Here is a 21,791-nt window from a genome sequence, read left to right as displayed (position 1 = left end):
TCAAAATGATCCTGGTGAAATTTAAATAATTTTAATATTTTTAAACTTTAAATAGTTTTGTAGCGTACCTACTTCAAATATAGTTTATTTAAATACCAATGAATAGTAATTAATAAAAGAAAGTTCAATTTTTAAACATTAAAAAAAAAATTTTATCAACTTAAAAGTGACCGGTTTTTGGAGAATCACCCATATATATATATATATATATATATATATATATATATATATATATATAATGATCGTTTAAACACTTATAAATAACTTTAAAACACCATTTCAATAGGAGCTTTTTTAATGGTTTTGAATGATATTTTTAAAAAACTTGAAATAAATATTTTTAAGGTTAAATAGATAACAATTTAATATCTAATATGCTTTTCAAGTTATTTTAAGAGAAACGAGAAAATAGTTTTAAAACTAATTTGAAAAACTTATAAATATTAATTAATGTTCATTTTTTGAGGTTACGTTGCGCACCGGTTAAGCTTTTAATCGTTTTAATGATTTTAATTAACGTATTTGCAGTTTTTTGACAGAAAAGTAAGACAAAAATGTATAAAAATGATAAACAGAATCTTCTTTACTTACTAAATAAAACATTTATGAAAAATATTTGATTTTTATAAGTGCACAAAATAGCCCCATGGAATCCTGGTTTTTCAGTTTTTTCCACTTTTCTCTTAAAATACTGAATAAAAAGTTAGCGCATTACGTATGTATCATCTCAACTCAATTGACAACAAATATCTAACTCAGTTTATGAGACACATTAAAACTCTAGAAGATCTGGTATAATTTTTCCGAACTTTCAAAATTTTTAAACAAATTTTCCGTTTTTAGGAATTTTTTTCTCTTAATTGACAAAGAATTAAATAATAACATTTAGTGCTCTCTATTGTCATGTAATCAAACTTTCATTTTACAAAATAGCAGATTGAAATAATTCATTTTAATAATTTTTTTCATTAAAAAACTCGCGTGCACAAAATAGCCCCAGTTGACGGTACTTATTTTTGTTCGATTTTTGTTATTGCCAGTAGTTTAATTTTTGTAAAGAAGTGTACAAATAATTTGCAAATTGTATAATTTATGATTGTTTATTTTTAATTCCAGAAAATTGCAGCAGCATTTACGAAATTATTTTAACGGAAATATATAATATATTACTAAATCTTCAATTATGTTAATACATGTGACAAAACAACTCCAAAATGCGTTCGTTGAGATCCAAAAATATTGTAAATAATAATTAAATAAGAGAACAGCACTTACCAAATAGGAATATTCTTATTGTTTGAGATTAATATACACAAATATGACAAGAAAAATATTTTTATGAGGTTTTAAATAGTTTTGAGAGTTTTATTATAGCCATTGTTAAGGTACTACTACACTTTAGAATTTAAAAAATTTTTATTTTTTTTTATTTTATTTTTTAACTCCTTATAACTTCAGAAAACACCTCCTAAAGTATTCATAACCAATTGTAAAAAATAAAAGTAAATTTTAAAAAAAATATTCAATTAATGTAAAAAGTCATTGACAAATTAAGTAAGTCTTTAAGGGGATGGTGGGGTCCAGCTTTTTGTTACGACCAGTAGAAATATTGGTGCTAATGTATGTAACAGTGTCAGAAATAAAAAAAATGGTGGGGTTTCAATTTGCAAAATAATTTTAGGTAATTTATGGATGGCCTCTAACGATACATATAAGTTTAAACGCGTTTTTCTCAAAATAACGTTTTCTCAAATTGCGGACAGTTTATCTCTGAATCTACTGAACCGATTTTAATAAATGATAACTCGTTTTGTTTGTTAGCATGTCCTGTGTGAAAATTTACCAGAAAATGGTCAACAAATTAAAAAAAACATTTTTGCAGACTAGAAAAATACTGAAAAACATAGTGTATTTTGACAAAAATTATTGAAGCATCTGCTATTTTTTTATTTTAGTCCATTTTTTATTAATAGTGGTTGATTCTATGCAAGACACCTTCCTTTTTAAAAAGTAGTTTGGATTTTTTGTTTCCGATTTGTCAATCTTGAGATAAACTGTCCGCAATTGGACAGCTAACTTTTTGGAGTTTCGATCTGGATGCTGTCTGCAGATTATAATATTAAATAAAAATTAAAAACAAACCATTATTTTTATTCTCCAAATATGTACTAATATAGGCAAAAAAGTTTTTTAAATATTTATAATAAAAGACCTAAGAAAATTTTTTTTAATTTGGTCTTTTAAGAGCCTTCTAAAGTGTAGTAGTACCTTAATACTTTTTGCAAATGATATTCCAAGTTTTATCCAATAGAAATCAATTCTAAATTTAGCTGAGGAGTCTTGAAGTTTTCCTGAAAAAACTTATCACCGACATTGAAATAGTCTTCAGATTAGACCCTAAAATAAGCTGATACTTTTAGCATTTATATACTCGAAGTTATTCACAGTTTTAATTTGTATTGTAAACTGCATTCATAAAATCTCTATTTAAATGTTTGTTTGCAAGCAATAAATATTGTCGAAAACCCATTATTCTGAATAAATGAAGTATTTTCTTTATGTTTAATAATATTCTCTCATGTTGAAAATTTAAAATAGCATAAATTATAGAAAAGGATGCGCACTTTTAGAAAAGTAATATTATTTTAGACTTTTTGTAACTAACTTATAATAAATTCTTAAATGAGTACAAAATTGTAAACGCATTAGTAAAAGCTTTACTTATTTTTGTAACACTAACTTATTATTACAATTACGTGCCTAAATGTGAATCTAATAGGCTGGTTCCAGAATAACTATCCTAATGCTAATCAAAGGTGAGTGAGTTTTACTTATGTCAAACCCTTTCTGGAACTAGACTTTTAAATTGCGTTTTACACTTGAATGTCTAACTTTTTGCTTCGATTGAAATGCAAAATATTTATCAAATTGATTGAAATTTTTTTCTCTTATAGGTCATGTTACAATATAGGACACCATGATGTTTTTGAAAAAAGAGTGAAATATAAGAATAACACAGCAACACAAAAAAAAAAAAAAAGTTCTGATCTGGGGGTCTCACTATGTAGACTTTATGTTTTTTGGGTCGCTGAATCCGAATCCGAGGTCCATCTAACCCCATCAGATCAGGATTTTGACATAACCTCAAAAAACCAATATGGCGGACATGTTTTTGAAAAGTTTATCGGATTCGCTTGAAATTCGTTACTCGGGAGTTTTTGGGGTCGCTGATCACGAATTTGAGGTCTGATTTCAAAAATTCAAAATGGCGGATCCAATATGGCGGACACGTTTTTAAAAAATTCATCGGGTTAGCTTAAAACTCGTTACTTGGGGGTTTTTGGGGTCGCTGATTACGAATTTAAAGTCAGATTTCAAAAATTCAAAATGGTGCATTCAATATGGCGGACATGTTTTTGAAAAATTCATCGGATTCGCTTGAAACTCGTTACTCAGGGGTTTTTTGGGTCGCTGATTACGAATTTGAAGTCAATATCAAAAATTCAAAATGGTGCATTCAATAAATATGTTCTTAAAAGGGATTAAGAACTTGAGTTATTCAATTCACAAGGAATTACTCTATATCTTACGTGTGCCTGCATCCAGGGCACCTCCACGAGGTGACGGTGGGCAACGGAGTTTTCCGCTATCCGGCTAAGTCCCTGGGTAATGGCTTTGATGCCGTCATGACAGACACACGTAGAAAACGTGCTACGATGCAGGGACTCGGAACCCCAGTATCAGCGGTCGAGGGTTAGAAAGCAGGCTCTCAGGCGTCATCATCCAACAACTTAGCCGGATAGCGGACAAACTCCGTTGCCCATCGTTGGTGCCCTGGATGCAGGCACACGTAAGATACAGAGTGATTCCGGGTGAATTGGATCACTCAAGTTCTTAATTCCTTAAAAAACATATTTATTAGATGCACCATTTTGAATTTTTGAAATTGACTTAAAATTCTTAACCAGCGACCCAAAAACCCCCGAGTAACGAGTTTCAAGCGAATCCGATGAATTTTTTAAAAACGTGTCCACCATATTGGATCCGCCATTTTGAATTTTTGAAATCAGACTTCAAATTCGTAATCAGCGACCCCAAAAACCCCCGAGTGACGAGTTTTAAGCTAATCCGATGAATTTTTCAAAAACATGTCCGCCATATTGGTTTTTTGAGGTTATGTCAAAATCCTGATCTGATGGGCTTAAATAGACCTCGGATTCAGATTCAGCGACCCAAAAAACAGAAAGTCTACATAGTGAGACCCCCAGATCAGAACTTTTTATTTTTTTTTGTGTGGCTGTGTAATGAAAATGAAATATTAAAGAACACACCAGGCTGCTGAGAATTTTAGTGATCATAAAAATGAATGCAAAATTTGTATGTAGAGTTTGATTTGTGTCTATTCAGAGTGTAAACCTTTAATATATTAAACAGTTTTATTCTGTGAATAAAACACATGCAAACATAAAAAAAAGTAACACATAGTAGCACATGCAAACACATAAAATCCTGAATTTCAAAGTAAACAAACTTTAATTTAAATATATTGTCAGGAGAATTCAACTACTTCTTTTTCAGTTTTGACAATTATAGTCGATCTTAAAAATGTTAATTTTATATCGACTCCAAAATTTTATTAAAAAGATGTTGTGAATCGATTCACCAGTTTGTTACATTACGTCAAAATGTATGCTCAAATAGGGCTTTTACGATACGTCAAAACCTATGTTGTAATTTTTGAGGATAATCTTTTTTTTATTATAAATCTACATGTTGTGACAAGTCGAATCATGCGGTTTTATTCATTTATCGTTAATTTAAGAGATTGATTTCATTGGTTCTTTAGAAAAAAGAAAACGGCTCATTTTGTCAGTCCCTTGCAAAAGTTGGAAATTTCTATCATTTCGGACATTTCAGCATTCTAAACTTCGAAATTCTGTAACTCATTGAATTTTTTACCAAAAATGTTCTATGACTACTCAAAATTTTTCAAATTTTGCAAGGAATCCGCCCATATAGATAAGTCCAATGGTAACAGAATGGACCCTTTTCACGTGGACGTGCACATATTTAAAAGTTAACTTTATTTTGTACTGATATGGTTAAACTTGAATATCTAGCAAACCCGATCAGCAAGGATTTTGTTCTAAACGGATTTTGACTCTCTGAATAGATACAAATAAAACCCAACTTACAGATTTTGCGTTCATTTTTATAAAACCTAACATTATCAGGAGCCTGGTGTGAGAAGAAGATAAATTTCATTCTATAAATGATAAGTTTTTATAAATTAGGGATCATAATATTTGAATGGATGTAAGAAAAAATAATATTAACAAATAAAATATAGTTTAGCAAGAAATTAAAATTTTAAATAATATGTAGAATACTAAAGGTAAAATTTGCGTATGAATTCAAATTAAAATTTAGATCTAAATCGAGGTCCAATATCCAAATTCTTTGTAGGAGCTGGTCGAACTGTAAAAGCAATTGTTTTTACTGGTTTGAAAGACTTAAGTTTCGGATCAGCTTCAGTGACTTGTTTGGTTTTTTTTCCTGCTTTAGTGCAACATCGATAGTAACCGTACTCAATCAACAATGTGATACAGGCCAAGGTAATACCTACGAAGATGACAATAAAGACTCCTCCGATATTTTGAATACTGATGCCTTCATTTTTATTATTCTCTCTGGTGCAGTCTCTTTTTACGATCTTCTGATTCCACCATCTGTCTTTTAACTTTTCCAAAATCCTTTTGTTCAGCAAGATTAATATCCTGCAAACATTAACATTTTACTTTTATTTTAGATCTAATTACAGATTTATATAATTTAAAGTCGATAAAGAATAACTAAAATTTTTAAACCATGCATAAAGACGCTTTTAACAACTCATTTTCCTTAATTATAGTATTATAGCACTCTAACTATAGAAAAATATATTAATAAGTTTCTTACTGGATTTAAAACCATACATAGGTACTTAAAATTTATACAATCCTTATTAAGTAGAGTAAGGTCCATGAATGCTGTGTTACGTTCGTATTAATTTGTTAGTCGCGGTAAAAAATTATTAAATATAAATTAATTAAATTAATTTTTTTATTTATTTATACACTCGTCTTTTGCGTTAATACCAGCGTTACAAGTGTCCCAGAAGAAATTTTTCTTACAAGCTACATCTTAATTTACTAAGTTTTGCGTCTACAGAACGTCTTGAAATTAATAGTATTCGAATTTGCCTGGACCACCGTCTAATGAGTTTTCTCGGTTGTACTTCTCCTGAGTACAACCGGTTTATCGACAGCCGAGTTCTATTGGTGTGTGCTGGACAATAATCGACAGTGCACATCATTATACTTTGACGTCAAACCTCAAGCTTCATAAATTACGAAAGTAGTGAGAAAAATACCGGGCTATATCGAGAGTCGAAACGCGGTCTCCCATCCAAGTACTAACCGCACTGGATGTCCCTTAACCTTGATGATCGCAAGCGATGGAGTCTCACCACTGTAATTTACCATCGATATGAATTAATTAAATCAAGCATACTAAAGAGATGAAAATTTTCCTAATATAAGCCGATTTTATCGTGGCCCAAAAACAGCTTAATTGGAACGCATCTCTTCTTTAGTACCTGATATCATCGCTCTGCATTAGGAGTGTACACCTGCATTCTATTACACACGGTGGTCTTTAAGGAGAAAGAAATGGAATGAAAATGGACACAAAATCGGGTTGTGGGACGTGTTTCTAGGTCGCTTATAGATTAAAAATCTGTAAAATTTGAAATTCTATCAAATCCTTTCTTTAAGATATCAAAATTTTTGTATTTTTGACCGTAAAGAAGGAGGGTTAATAAAGACGATTTTTGGGTGCAGGCGTCGCACTTTTTTCATTGCATTGATGTAGTAGGCATCCAGACCATTCTAAAACCCAATAAAAATCATTTTATGTTGGGACAAGTGATACATATACATGATCAAAGTTAGAGTAACGTTTCGATATGAGGAGTATAAGTTTACACTATTTAATATTCAAAAACGAAAGCACTTGTATGAAACTTGTTATTCTAGGGTTTTGAAGGTCGGTGCTCACTAATCTGACGTCAGTTTTTAAAAATCCAAGATGGCGAATTCAAAATGGCGGACGAAAAAATTAAATCTCGTTTAGATTTGCTGAAAACTTAATACTCGTGGGCCACTTTTTAAAAATCCAAGGTGAAATATTGTAATTGAGAAATAGAATTAATTTGAAAATTAGCTATAATTTAGCTATAAATTAGCTATAATTATTATAAACTTTTATGGAAGTATTTCATCAATTCTATGCTCCGAGATCCTAAAGACTCCTCATTAACACGTTTGAAACAAATTCGATTAAGTGTAAACTTTTTCATTTATTGTGGATACTCCATTTTGAATCTTTGATAACTGATATCAGATTTAAGATCAGCGATCCATAAACATCTCATGTAACAAGTTTCAGTTATCCCAACGTAAAAGGGTTTTTATAGTGTGTTTTTGAATGTTCTTGATGCCTACAACATCAGTGTAATGAAAAATGTGCGAGGCCTGGGCCCAAAAATCGGCCTTATTGTATACCCTTCTTCTTTACGGTCAAAAATATAAAAATGTTGATGGGTAAGACTCCGTCAGAAAAATTACAATTTGCATGGGGTCTTCGGACTATTCTGTAATTTAGTGAAGTTGTTATATTTGATAACAAAAATAAGTGTACCAAAGGATTTTTAAAAATTTTCAAAATTGTAAAAGTTACGTCATTTTGAATTTTTTTATAAGATTTTTTTCAAATGTGAATATTTCCGAAACAATTTAACGGATTTTAATAAAATTTAAATATGTTATAGTTAAATTTAGGTAAATTTTAAGGGCAGTTCACGTACTAGGTTACGCACATGGATTTTAATGAAATTGAAATCAGTTTACTATGACAAGAATTGACCTAGTTTTTTACTTTTATAGACTACTTATGCAGACACAAAAGTAGTAGTGAGTAGACAGGGTGAGCAGAGGTTAGGGTTAAAACATTGTGTTTATTTATTACACTGGCGCCATCTCTTTTTGCATGTAAGAACTTGTTTGCAATGTAAGCAAACTTTCCACATTAGTTGCTGTAAAATTTGCGAAAAATATAAAAGTTCTGCAACAATAATATATTTTGTGACTTATCCGCGTAGATTACCACTTCTTATATTTCGGATTAAATTTGGGAGGTCAAAAAATGAACATTTAAGAACTCTTGTGTTTTTGAATCATCCTTATACTAATACTTTTACTATAGATGGCAGTTAATTTCTTCAGAAAAAAAAGTTTTATTAAAGTCGACTTTTTATATAACTTTTAAAATTGATAGTACTTACGCATTGTTAAATTGATCTTTCAATGGCGATCCTTGTTGGACGGCGATTGCGTAAGGTTTTCTTGAAAATTCCTCTCCAACTTGTTTTAAATCGCAATTCGTAAGCGTCAAGTATTTAATGTCAGTTGCATCTCCGATCAAAGCAAATTCATTAGTTGAATGAATCTTTCTTACTCTGTCTACAGCTTCCTTAAGGGTTTTCGGAAATCTTGCTTCTTTCATTGCCTCATACATCTTTGTATATTTGTCGCTTACCGGATAATCCCACACTGCAAGTTTTGCTCTTTCCAAATTGCTAAGGCTGTCATTCAAGGTAATGTCTTTCCAAACACTAAATTATGAAAGAAAATAATTTGTTTACATTTCTGTGATATAAATTAAGAATTTAGGCGTATTCTACGTCAATTTAATAGAAAATATTTTACTAGGTTTTGGGACTTTATTGAAATTGTTAATAATCTATCATGTAACAATCAGCGCTGTCATTGACACAGGATTGAGATGTTTTGAGCACCTGTACTGACCCAATAACATTATTAATACAAATGCATATTCGCATTCCCTTTACAATTGTTAACATTTTCTTAATATTTAAAGTTTAAAATAACGCGCAAACAAAAATCTATTCCCCAAAACAATAAACACTCCAAAATAAAAAATAATTTAGACAAGGCAAATAGGGCAATCAGTTCTCTAAACCTGGATACAAATAATAATATTATATTAATCAACATGGGAACGAAGGCAGCCATTTGTTTACGAAAATTTTTGCAACACGAGTGGAAGTCAAAGCGCCGTAGGCGGTCTAGGACAAATAATTAATTTTATTGAAGGAAAGTAATTTATCATTCCGTAATTTAATATTAAAGTTGAAAGAAGTTAACAATTTTTCCAAATCAATCTCACAAATAAATAAAATCTCTTGATAAGCTCATAGGTTTCATATGTATCGACAGCACAGCTGCCCTAATACAGTAACCTGCTTAAACTGAAAAATATTTTCGTAATTAATTAATCATTTTAAAATTATCAAAGAACTTAGAAAAACCGGTAGCATGGTAGGATACGAGTCCACGACCTTTCTATTGCCGGTAGACTGCTCTAAACACTGAGCTACATGCACCCCGAGACTCTCCGAATTCCTTGACGTATACTATCCTGTCCTACATTATTATTTAATGATAATGTAAAAAGTTTCTTAAAGATGGTAAGCCTAATTTTTCAATTCATAGGCAATTATAATTGAAGGAAATGAATCTATCTTGCTTAATCTGAAAAATATTTTCAAAATTAATTAATAATTTCAAAATTATCAAAGAACTCAGAAAAAACGGTAGCATGGTCGGATACGAGGCAGTATCATTAACCCCTTAGCAGTCCATGACGAGTATATACACGTCGTGGTGCAGGTAGGCTCAAACTGTCGATGACGTGTATAGACGCAAGCAGATTTTTGGCTACCAATACACACAGATTTGTCCACCAATTTATACTCGAGGGTTTTCGGGGTCGCTGATTACGAATCCGTTTTCAGATTTAAAAAAATCAAAATGGCGGATCCAATATGGCAGACGAAAATTTCAAAAATTCATCGGATTCACTTGAAACTTGTTACTCGGCGGTTTTCGGGGTCGCTGATTACGAATCTAGCATAAGATTTTTTAAATACAATGTGGCGTTTCGAATATGGCTGGCGCTATTTTAAAAAATTTATCAGATTTACTTAAAAGTTGTTACTTGGGATTTATTGATGTCGTAGATTAAAAATGTAATATCGGTTTTGAAAATGGCGGATCCAATATAAGAACAAAAAATATAGGGTAATGTCACCTTGAGTGGACCGCCTAAGCTTTTTTTCTAAATAATTCTTTATGAAAGCAAATTAATTGGAGGTTTCTATTCCAAGCTTTAGTTTAGATCATCACTTAATTAAACTAAGACAATCAATTTGAATGTCCAAAGCAGTAGGAAAAAAATAAGTTACCTTTTAAAACTTAAATTTTACACTACTTTTACACTTCCGAATCACTTTACTCATTGTAAGAGCAACTTCATTTTTGGTTTCTGTTCTTAAAAATGCGTTACATCAAACGATAACGTTTATGATTCTCGCAGAACTTAATTTCTTACGGTTTCTAGGTGCGGTGCTGCTATTCGCACTATTTATTTTACGTTTCCGCTGTCAGATAACTTAAAAGCTCAGGCGGTCCACTCAAGGTGACCTTACCCTATAAAAAAACAAAATAAATAAAGGAGTATAAAATCCGACCGCATACCTCCACGTGGTAAACTCTGGGGTCATAAGTAACGTAGTATACTTAACAGCTGACTGCGGGGGGAAATTTTGTATTTATTATCGTTTCAAAAGTTTTTGGTAATCAGCGAGTTTCAAATGATTCCGGTAAATTTTAGAAAATTTCATTTACCAAATTGGATCCGCTATTTTGAATTTTCAAAATCTGAAATCGGATTCGTAATCAGCGATTCCGAAAACCCCCGCGTATAAAGTTTTAAGTAAATCCGATGAATTTTAGAAAATTTCGTCCGCTATATTGGATCCGCCATTTTCAATTTTTAAAATCTGAAATCGGTTTCGTAATCAGCGACCCTGAAAACCCCTGAGTAAAAAGTTTCAAGTGAATTCAGTCGATGTTTAATTTTCATGTCCGCCATATTGATCCCACTTATGAGATTTTGGTCTTGACTGCGAAGGGGTTAAATAATGTGGGAAGGGATAGTATACGTCAACGAACTCGGAGAGTCTCGGGGTGCTTGTAGCTCAATGGTCAGAGCAGTCTACCGGCAATAGAAAGATCGTGGGTTCGTATTCCACCATGCTACCGTTTTTTCTGAGTTCTTAGATAATTTTGAATTTATTATCCCATTAACGCCCAAATGTCCAAAATTTTTGACTGAATTTCAAGGTAAGAATTTTTATCCTACATGATTAGACTTGTAAGAACCCTTCGGTACTAGGGGGTATTGAGGTCCGTTCTTTCAGAATCCGGGGTCAAAAAAGCATTTCGACAATCAGGGAAACCAATATGGCGCCCAAAATGGAGAAAATACCGAAAAAATCGTAGGATTATTTGAAACACGCTTTTCACATCAATAAGAATTTTTTTGGCGGGTCTCATGTATGCTATAGGTGGATAAAGTAGTTGTACTTTCGAACTGTGTACTTAACAACTTAATTCAAGATAGCGGATCCAAAATGACAGAAAAATCAGAGCAAAATACTTGATAAATAGCAAATGCATCATCAATATTCAAAACTTGATTTAAAACATCTGAAAATGACTTCTCGGGGGTTTTAGGGGTCGGTGATTACGAATATTTGTATAACTAAAAGAGGTTTGTTGCATTTTTAGGTTAAGATATCTCGAAAATCTGAAGTGCAGGATCTATTTTGAGGATTCAACACGTGGAAAACCTTCAGAAAAGTATTGTCTGATTCTTCAAAAATAAATCTTGTCGGCCTGCACAGTGGTTTGAAATTGAAAAGTATGGTTCAAAATAACTTAAAGTCTACAAATCTTAACCGATTTTAGATTTTCTTTTTTCTAAATAATCTTGATTAAATTTCTAAGAGATCGCTTGAGCCCGATTTTTGATTTTCAATTTGCATAATTATTTAAATTTGTATAAACAATTGAAAAAAACGCACTTTTTTACATATTTATTATTATCTCGAAAATATGGGTATTTTTTTAACGCTAAGTATTTTAACATATACCTATAGTTCTCTGGATCGTAAAATGGTGTTGTAGACCCATTTTTTAATTGTTATAAACAAATTATACAAACATATAAACATTTTAGACGATGGCTTTCAAAAAACTTAATGAAACTCGTTACTCGGGGATTTTTGGGGTCGCTGATTACGAATATGACGTCACTTTTTCAAAATTCAAAATGTCGGATCTAATATGGCGGACGATTTTTCTAAAAATCGCTCAGATTCGCCTGAAACTTGTTACTTGGGGGTTTTTGGGGTCGCTGATTACGAATATGAATTCACTTTTTCAAAATTTAAAATGGCGGATCCAATATGGCGGACGACTTTTCTAAAAATCGATTAGATTCGCCTAAAACTCGTTATTTGGGGGTTTTCAGGGATGCTGTTTAAGAATCTAAAATCAGATTTTCAAAATTGAAAATGTCGGGAACAGTCAATTGTTACGTCGGGTACGCAACATTCGTATAAATTTTTAAAGAATATTTAGTAATATTCTTTTTATTATTAATTTTCGAGTCTAGACTTGCGTCCACTAACTCAGGAACGATTCAAATTGATATTTGTATATAGGATTCGTTAATTAGGAATAAAAGAATCATTAACGCGATTAACGTATTAATGTTTTTTAGGCGGGAAAAAATATTATTGGTAAAACAAAAAAAATTAAAAATGGAATTTTGTAGATACATTAACCAGATTAACTAATTAATATTCTTGGAATTGAGAGAAGTGACAAGTAATAGTTTTAGAATAGTTAGATAGCAATTTTTTTAAAGGACACTTACTTTTATTATAAAATCGGTATTATTGTAGAAAATAACAAAATTCTGGATTGCGATGTCAGGAACTTGTAGAAAAGCTGAACCTTGGCTTCCTTCTTTGTAATAGTGAATTGCACTTAAAGTATTTTTAAGTTTGAATATTAAAATAAACACTTAGTATTTAAGTTTTAAGAGAAAGTTGATCAAAAGACTGACTGTTTTCAACAGGGTTCATATTTTTATACTATTGTCCCTTCCTAATTTTGGGTTAGGGGTTGGTTTTGGAAATTAGTTATTTTAGAGTGGAAGAAAAGAGGCTGGAAAACTCTAATGATTGGATCTGTGAAAAGGAAAATGGAGAAAAACTCATTAGGTCAAGGACGGTATTGGGCCTTTCAGGCCTAGCCTTGTAAAAATAGGAGTTGCGTAGACGTAGTCAATACAGGGATGTTTTCATGTGGAAGGGGCTTTAAAGTATTACCCGTTTCTAATAGATGGAGCCAAAATTCACTTTTTCGACAAGATTCTGTAAATTTACAAAATATATGTTGAAAAAGTATTAACAATATTAGAATAGATTAAATACAGTTATTAACAAAAATTTTAAATAATAATATATAGTTAATAATGATAAATTTCTTATATAAAGAATTTTTTATACTTGAATAGTTATTTTACTATTAAAGTAACTTGGATAGTTAAAAATTATTAAATATAATTAAAAAGAGTTAATATTAATAATTAAACTTAATTGTTAATATAAATGTATAGAATATTCTTTATATTTCACTAAATTATTCTGAAGAATAAAATAAGAATTATTTAAATGTATACTAATTGTTTATAAATAATTATACACAATGATTGCTGTATATAATTAATTAATAATTGAAAGAATTGAAATAATTTCGAGGTTAGTTAATTAATGTTATTATATATAAGTAATTCTTACTTAACACTTATTATTTATCTTACTTACTCTCATACTTAATGCTTTTAACTAATTTTAACAATAAGATATATGTATAGTTTAAAAGTTAAATTTTTAATAATAATTATGGAATTTATAAAACATAGCTTATAATTTATAAAATAGTTAATTTTTAAGAATTTAGAATTTTACACAGACTATAGACACATACTCTATTGTATATTTTGGATATTGTTTGCGTGTGAGAGTGCATTAGCGTCAGGGCAATTTAGATATAGTTACGCAAGATTACGAAAAGGTGTACTCTTGTTTGTGGAAGGTATCAAAAGAATAACCTTAAGTGCAATTTTTATGATCATTGATTTTTGAGCTTTGTAAAATGTTTTCCAATGTTTTGAAAGAAAGTTATAAAATAAATGCACTTAAAGCGATTGTTTCTTTCTATCTGTTTAGAACTATTTATGTTTACAATTTATTTAGGCCTAACAGGAACATGCGACAAAGTATGAAACTAACCTTATTTACTTAGGGAAACATTTCATTTATTATTTGTCGGTGTTTGTGAGGGACGACACACAATCAAATAACTGAAAAAATCTCATTAAAGACAATGCAATTTTTGTAGCCCTGAAAAGGGCTGATTGAAAGCTGATTACTTTTTTTGTGTTAGAATTCATTATTTATTAATAGAAAGATCTAACAATTCGATAGCTTCTTTATCAAGACTGATCTCATTTAGTTTTAAAAGAAACTAATTTCAATGAGAATCCTCAGATGAAGAATATATAACTTTCCTTTAAAAAGGACATACATTTTGTACAGTTTTTAGATATACGGTTTCTCGTACTTATATATTCCTCAACTCATGTCATTATTAGGAGAGATTCTCGAAACTAAAACATCGTCACCTAGCCGTAGCAAAAGGAATTATAATGTAATCCGCGCAAATTTTTTAAAATAATTCATTACGAAAAATAAGTAAGAATTGCATATGTCCATCCGTTAATTATTTAGTATTATTATTATTATTCATATTATTAATTTATTAAATAATAATAATAATAATAATAGTAACAACAATAAAATTAATAGTTAATATTGGCGGATGTTGCAATTACTTAAATAAAATAAAACTTTTATCAATAATTTTATTAAGTTATATTAAATAATTTATTAATTAATAAATAACAAAAAACGAAGGACTTCATTTAATTTTTAAATAATAAAATAGTAAATAAATTCAAATAATGTATTAAACAATTATTTAATTACTAAAATTTAAATTAATTAAAATTTTTTTTTGTTATTTTTCATGAATCCAAAAATTTTAAAAAAATTTGTCCGCCATTTTGGATCCGCCATTTTGAATTTTGAAAAAGTTAAGTCATATTCGTAATCAGCGACCCCGAAAACCCCCAAGTAACTAGTTTCAGGCGAATCTGGTCGATTTTTAGAAAAGTAGTCCGCCATATTGAATCCGCCATTTTGAATTTTAAAAAAGTGACGTCATATTCGTAATCAGCGACCCCAAAAACCCCCGAGTAACGAGTTTCATTAAACTTTTTAAAAGCCATCGTCTAAAATGTCTATTTGTTTATATAATTTGTTTATAACAATTAAAAAATGGGTCTACAACACCATTTTACAATCCAAAGAACTATAGGTATAAGTTAAAATACTTAGCGTTAAAAAAATACCCATATTTTCGAGATAATAATAAATATGTAAAAAATGCGTTTTTTTCAATTGTTTATACAAATTTATATAATTATGCAAATTGAAAATCAAAAATCGGGCTCAAGCGATCTCTTAGAAATTTAATCAAGATTATTTAGAAAAAAGAAAATCTAAAATCGGTTAAGATTTGTAGACTTTAAGTTATTTTGAACCCTACTTTTCAATTTCAAACCCCTGTGTTATTATTTGCTTGGTCTCTTTCATATTGAAAACTACGTGTTAAATATTTCCTTATCTGTGAATTAGGTGATGTAATTTCAGCTGCGATCTTGGACTTATGCTTCGGCATAATAGAAAAAAATAATTCATTAAAAGAATAAGAGTTACTTACCAAGATTTTTTGAAATAAATAAATTATAACATAACCAAAAAATATGCCACACAGTAGGGGAGAGATACGCACGTTGAGACGGTCCGCACGTTGAGACGGTCCGCACGTTGAGACACTAAGATATTATAACCTGTGTAACTGATAATACCAAAAATTTTATTGGCATATTGTCGTATCATTAATACCAAACTTTTTATTTAAAAAAAGCGCAATAACTCCTGTTTTTTTCGGTAGAACTAGAGCGAACCAATTTTTTAGTTAAAAAAAGTGTTTTTTAGAATTTCTGTTTAGTGTATTTACTGTATTTTTTAGTGGCAGAAAAAATTGCGGATAACATTTACTTATCAATTTTGGTTCTACTTTAAAGTTCCGACGAAAATTTAGACATACGTTAACATCTACAAATAATTTCAAAGCTTTAAAAAAATAACGGCAAGGTCTGCACGTTGAGACACACTGTGGTACGCAGGTTAAAACGCTCACGGTTTGAAAATAGTACTGTCATTAAAATTGATTTTGAATCCACAATTTTTAAGCGTTTTACATGTTCTTCACCTGTAAAAATTGCGAATATAAAAATTTCGATTAATTATTTTTGTGCAAAATACAATTTTATTTTTTGATTATTTTTTTTAAGTTAATTTTTAATGTTTTGAGGTGTTCTTTCACCCTTGCTCTGGTCCTTGGTAGTGGATGAACTACTGAGAATTCTGACCGAAGCAGGATACCATGTAATTGGTTATGCGGATGACATTTTGTTAATCGTTCGCGGTCCCCACCTTGAAGTTATACTCGAAGTGGCCCAAAAAGCGTTAAACCTGGTAGATAAATGGTGTGAGAAGGTGGGTTTATCTGTAAATCCGGGGAAAACGGAAGCGGTTATCTTTACCAGACGGTACAAGTGGAAAGCCTCGTGCTCACTTACGCTGTCCGGAAAAGAGATCAAATACACAGAGCAGGCAAAATATCTAGGAGTAATCCTGGATAGCAAACTGCTCTGGAAAAAGCATTTAGAGGAAAAATGTAAGAAACTTACAGCTGCTCTTTGGCAATGTAGAAGGGCCATTGGTGGTAGCTGGGGTCTCAAACCGGATACACTATTGTGGATCTATGAAGCAATTCTGCTCCCTAGGCTGACCTATGCTTGTGTGGTCTGGTGGGGTAGAGTTGAGCTAAAAACAGCACAAACAGAATTGGAAAGGGTAAGGGGGATGGTACTTAGAGGCATAACAGGGGCGGTGCGTACAACTCCCACTGCTGCCCTTGGTGCCCTCTTGGGGCTAGAACCCTTACACCTTACAATTAAAGCAGCGGCGGTTAAGGCTGCCCTGCGGTTGAGTGGTCCTGTGGGCTGCAGGGAGGTGGGCAGATGGCGTCTCCCAAAGAAATTGGTGAGAATCCCCCTTCTAAGTATGATTAGGGACAGAACTTTCCCTTTGTATCTCTTCGACAAAAAGTATAGGATTAATATACCTAGTAGAGAAGATTGGATAAATGGACTGACAAGTATTCCAGCTGACGGTGAAGTCTGGTACACAGATGGATCAAAAGGCGGGAATGGAGTCGGTGCAGGAATCTATCATGTAACCTCCCAAGTGGGACACTCCTTTAAGTTAGGGACCACTGTTACTGTGTTACAAGCCGAAATTGTGGCAATATTTTATGGTGCTGTTGAAGCCTTGAAAAATTGTCACAACAAAGATATTTTTATCCTTTCGGATAGCAAGGCGGCCATTTTCTCCTTGAAACGATACGTATCAACATCACGGCTGGTCGGTGATTGTCATGAATCACTTAACAAACTAGCTGAAACGAACCGCGTTACCCTCCTGTGGATCCCTGGTCACAGTGGATTCGCGGGAAACGATAGGGCGGATGAGCTAGCCAAAGAAGGGGCTAGAAAACAACTTATTGGACCTGAACCTCCCATTGGTGTTTCCAACAAATGCTTGACACTGGAAATTAAACAGTGGATAGCTGCGGAACACCAAAGGGAATGGCAGGTAACTAAGGGCTGTAGACAAGCCAAGGTACTCATGGGAAGTAGTATTAACACTATGAGGAAAGCGAAATTCCGCAAATTAAATAGAAAAGAGGCAAAGATCATAACGGGGCTATTAACTGGCCATGGTGATCTGCGCTATCATAGGCACAAAATGGGGATCCTAGATGACCCGAAGTGCCGTAGGTGTGGAGAGGAATATGAAACCCCGATACACATCTTGTGTCACTGCCCTGCACTTGTGAAGGAGCGGGAACACATTACGGGCTACTTCTTTCTGGGGGAGACCGTTATCGCTACCAGAAACCTGGCCGAAGTCCTCCTGTTGTGGAAAGGACTTCGGATGTAGGGGTGGTTATGGGGAACGTAAAGGGATTACCCAAGCGTTAGTGGCGTTGACCTGCAAGGTCCTAGGTCCACAACCCTCTTCTTAATAATAAAAATAATAATTTAATGTTTTAATTTTTTTTCTTTGAGCTAAGACCATCAAAATAAGTAAATAAACAACAAACAATTAGAATCTGACGTAATTATTCATTTTGTTTCAATTTAAAATAAATTATTATGGGTGTCTCAACGTGCGTACCACTTTTTTTTTTGTCAAAAATAACATGTTTAAAAAATCAGCTATAAATTTTTCAATTTTGTCCAAAAAAAATAACTTTCTTTGGCAATGTTGTAGCTCTGGACAATACTTTTAAGAAAGCATTTCGAATTTTTCGCTAAATTTTGTTTTTTAAAAATTATAACTGAAAAACAGAACCCGACTCAACATGCGTACCTCTCCCTACGATATCTTCCTTCCAGTAGTAATTTCCTGTAATATTATTAATTTTACAATTCTTTCATCTGCCATTTTTAATTTCAAAAATAGCACTTTATATTCGTAATCAGCGACCCCAAAAACTCCCGAGTGAGTAATTCTATGCAATTTTATCGATTTAAAAAAAAATTTATCCACCATATTGGATCCGACATTTTGAATTTTTAAAATTAAACTTCGTATTCGTAATCAGCGATCCCTAAAACCCCCGAGAAGTCATTTTCAGATGTTTTAAATCAAGTTTCGAATATTGATGATGCATTTGCTATTTATCAAGTATTTTGCTCTGATTTTTCTGTCATTTTGGATCCGCCATTTTGAATTTTTAAGTTGTCAAGTACAACTATTTTATCCACCTATAGTATACATGAGACCCGCCAAAAAAATTCTTATTGATGTGAAAAGCGTGTTTCAAAAAAAAATCCTACGATTTATTCGGTATTTTTTCCATTTTTGGCGCCATATTGGTTTCCCTGATTGTCAAAATGCTTTTTTGACCCCGGAATCTGAAAGAGCGGACCCCAATACCCCCTAGTACCGAAGGGTTCTTACAAGTCTAATCATTTAGGATAAAAATTCTTACCTTGAACTTCAGTCAAAAATTTTTGACATTTGGGCGTTAATGGGTTAATTAATTTCGAAAATATTTTTCAGATTAAGTAGGTTTCTGTATTAGGACAGCTGTGCTGTCGATACATATGAAACCCATGAGCTTATCAAGAGATTTATTTAACCCTTTAACGCCCAAATGGACAAAATTTTGTCATGAAGTTTGAGGACTTATTTCGGTACTTAAAAATCAATAGAAAAATTTACGAATCATCATTTCTTATGTTTTCATATGCGCTCTATCGAATGGCGAAGAAAAAAAAGTCAAAAATTTATAAACAAAAAAGTTATTAATGTTTTTTATAAAAAAAGTCCGATTTTTTTCCAATTTTTGTTTAATTTTCAATTTTTTCTACTATGAAATAGCGGAAAAACAATTCCAAATGTTACAAATAACGTGACATAGATATATAACCTAGAAGATAGGACTATAGAAAAAATTAAAAATTAAAATGGCGGCTCAAAAATGGAGTTCGAAGTTCAAATTTTTTTCAAAATTTGATTCGAAAGTACGAAATTGTTAAAAGTGTTTAGATCAGCTTGAAATTTGTTACTCGGGGGTTTTAGGGGTCGCTGATCACGAATCTGAAGTCCAATTTTAAAAATTCAAAATGGCGGATCCAATATGGCGGACAATTTTTTTAAAAACTCATTAAATTTGCTTGAAACTTGTTACTCGGGGGTTTTTGGGGTCGCTGATCACGAATCCGAAGTCCAATTTAAAAAATTCAAAATGGCGGATCCAATATGGACAATAAATTTTCAAAAACTGATTAGATCAGCTTGAAATTTGTTACTCGGGGGTTTTGGGGTCGCTGATTACGATTATAATGTCCAAATTTTAAAATTAAACATGGCCGCTTCAATATGACAGACAAATTTTTAGTTGAAATTTGATAATCACGTTCTTTAGCCATTAAAAAACTTAAAATATTATTAATGTTTTCCAACTTTCACCACGTGGAGGCAAACGTCAACTGTAAAGTCTTTTTTTAAAATATCTTTTTTTTTATTTAATATATTGATAAGTAAAATTAATCGAATTAAAACTGTGAATAATAATTTTTAAAGGTTTTACAAGAGCTGCAAGCTGGAGATAAAAATTTTTTTTTTAATTTGACCTTGAAATAAGTAATGATTAAAATAAAACATATACATTTCCATTTTTCGACCTTTAAATTCAAAAATTATAATAACAAATAAAAAGAAGAAAAATACATAAAAATGAAAAAAGAAAAAAAACAAAAAATAAAAAAGTAAAAAAAATATAAAATTTAAAAATAAAAAAAAGACTTTCCAGTTCACGTTTACCTCCACGTGGTAAACGTTGGAAAACATTAAAAATATTTTAAGTATTTTAATGGCTAAAGAACGTGATTCTTGAATTTCAACTAAAAATTCGACTGTCATATTGGATCCGCCATTTTGAATTTTCAAAATTGGACTTCAGATTCGTGATTAGCGACCCTAAAAACCCCCGAGTAACAAGTTTCAAGCAAATTTAATGAGTTTTTAAAAAAATTGTCCGCCATATTGGATCCGCCATTCTGAATTTTCAAAATTGGACTTCAGATTCGTGATTAGCGACCCTAAAAACCCCCGATTAACAAGTTTCAAGCAAATTTAATGAGTTTTTAAAAAAATTGTCCGCCATATTGGATCCGCCATTTTGAATTTTTTAAATTGGACTTCAGATTCGTGATCAGCGACCCCTAAAACCCCCGAATAACAAATTTCAAGCTGATCTAATCAGTTTTTAAAAATTTTGTCGTCCATATTGGATCCGCCATTTTGAATTTTTTAAATTGGACTTCAGATTCGTGATCAGCGACCCCAAAAACCCCCGAGTAACAAATTTCAAGCAAATTTAATGAGTTTTTAAAAAAATTGTCCGCCATATTGGATCCGCCATTTTGAATTTTTTAAATTGGACTTCAGATTCGTGATCAGCGACCCCTAAAACCCTTGAGTAACAAATTTCAAGCTGATCTAAACACTTTTAACAATTTCGTACTTTCGAATCAAATTTTGAAAAAAATTTGAACTTCAAACTCCATTTTTGAGCCGCCATTTTAATTTTTAATTTTCTCTATAGTCCTATCTTCTAGGTTATATATCTATGTCACGTTATTTGTAACATTTGGAATTATTTTTCCGCTATTTCATAGTAGAAAAAATTGAAAATTAAACAAAAATTGGAAAAAAATCGGACTTTTTTTATAAAAAACATTAATAACTTTTTTGTTTATAAATTTTTGACTTTTTTTTCTTCGCCATTCGATAGAGCGCATATGAAAACATAAGAAATGATGATTCGTAAATTTTTCTATTGATTTTTAAGTACTGAAATAAGTCCTCAAACTTCATGCCAAAATTTTGTCCATTTGGGCGTTAAAGGGTTAAGAGATTTTATTTATTTATTTGTGAGATTGATTTTGAAAAATTGTTAACTTTTTTCAATTTTAATTAATTTTAT

The 21,791-nt window shown here is 31.3% G+C and overlaps 1 protein-coding gene across 1 annotated transcript in view; it reads right to left on the bottom strand.

Annotated features, from left to right (window-relative positions):
- Positions 1 to 4,312: 4,312 nt before the first annotated feature.
- The window catches only part of LOC122502181 (ionotropic receptor 25a-like), a 57,822-nt gene continuing 40,343 nt past the window's right edge, over positions 4,313 to 21,791 (bottom strand). The window contains exons 6-7 of the mRNA XM_043612106.1: positions 8,384 to 8,713; positions 4,313 to 5,777 (exon numbers count right to left, since the gene is read on the bottom strand). Of these exons, the coding sequence (XP_043468041.1) occupies positions 5,420 to 5,777; positions 8,384 to 8,713 (688 nt within the window). The 3' untranslated portion in view covers positions 4,313 to 5,419. The remainder of the gene's footprint in view (positions 5,778 to 8,383; positions 8,714 to 21,791) is intronic.

Source organism: Leptopilina heterotoma, unplaced genomic scaffold, assembly GCF_015476425.1.
Source record: "Leptopilina heterotoma isolate Lh14 unplaced genomic scaffold, ASM1547642v1 Lhet_221, whole genome shotgun sequence".
Taxonomy (NCBI): domain Eukaryota; kingdom Metazoa; phylum Arthropoda; class Insecta; order Hymenoptera; family Figitidae; genus Leptopilina; species Leptopilina heterotoma.
Note: the sequence above shows the minus strand (reverse complement) of the source record. Positions and strands in the feature narration are given on the sequence as shown.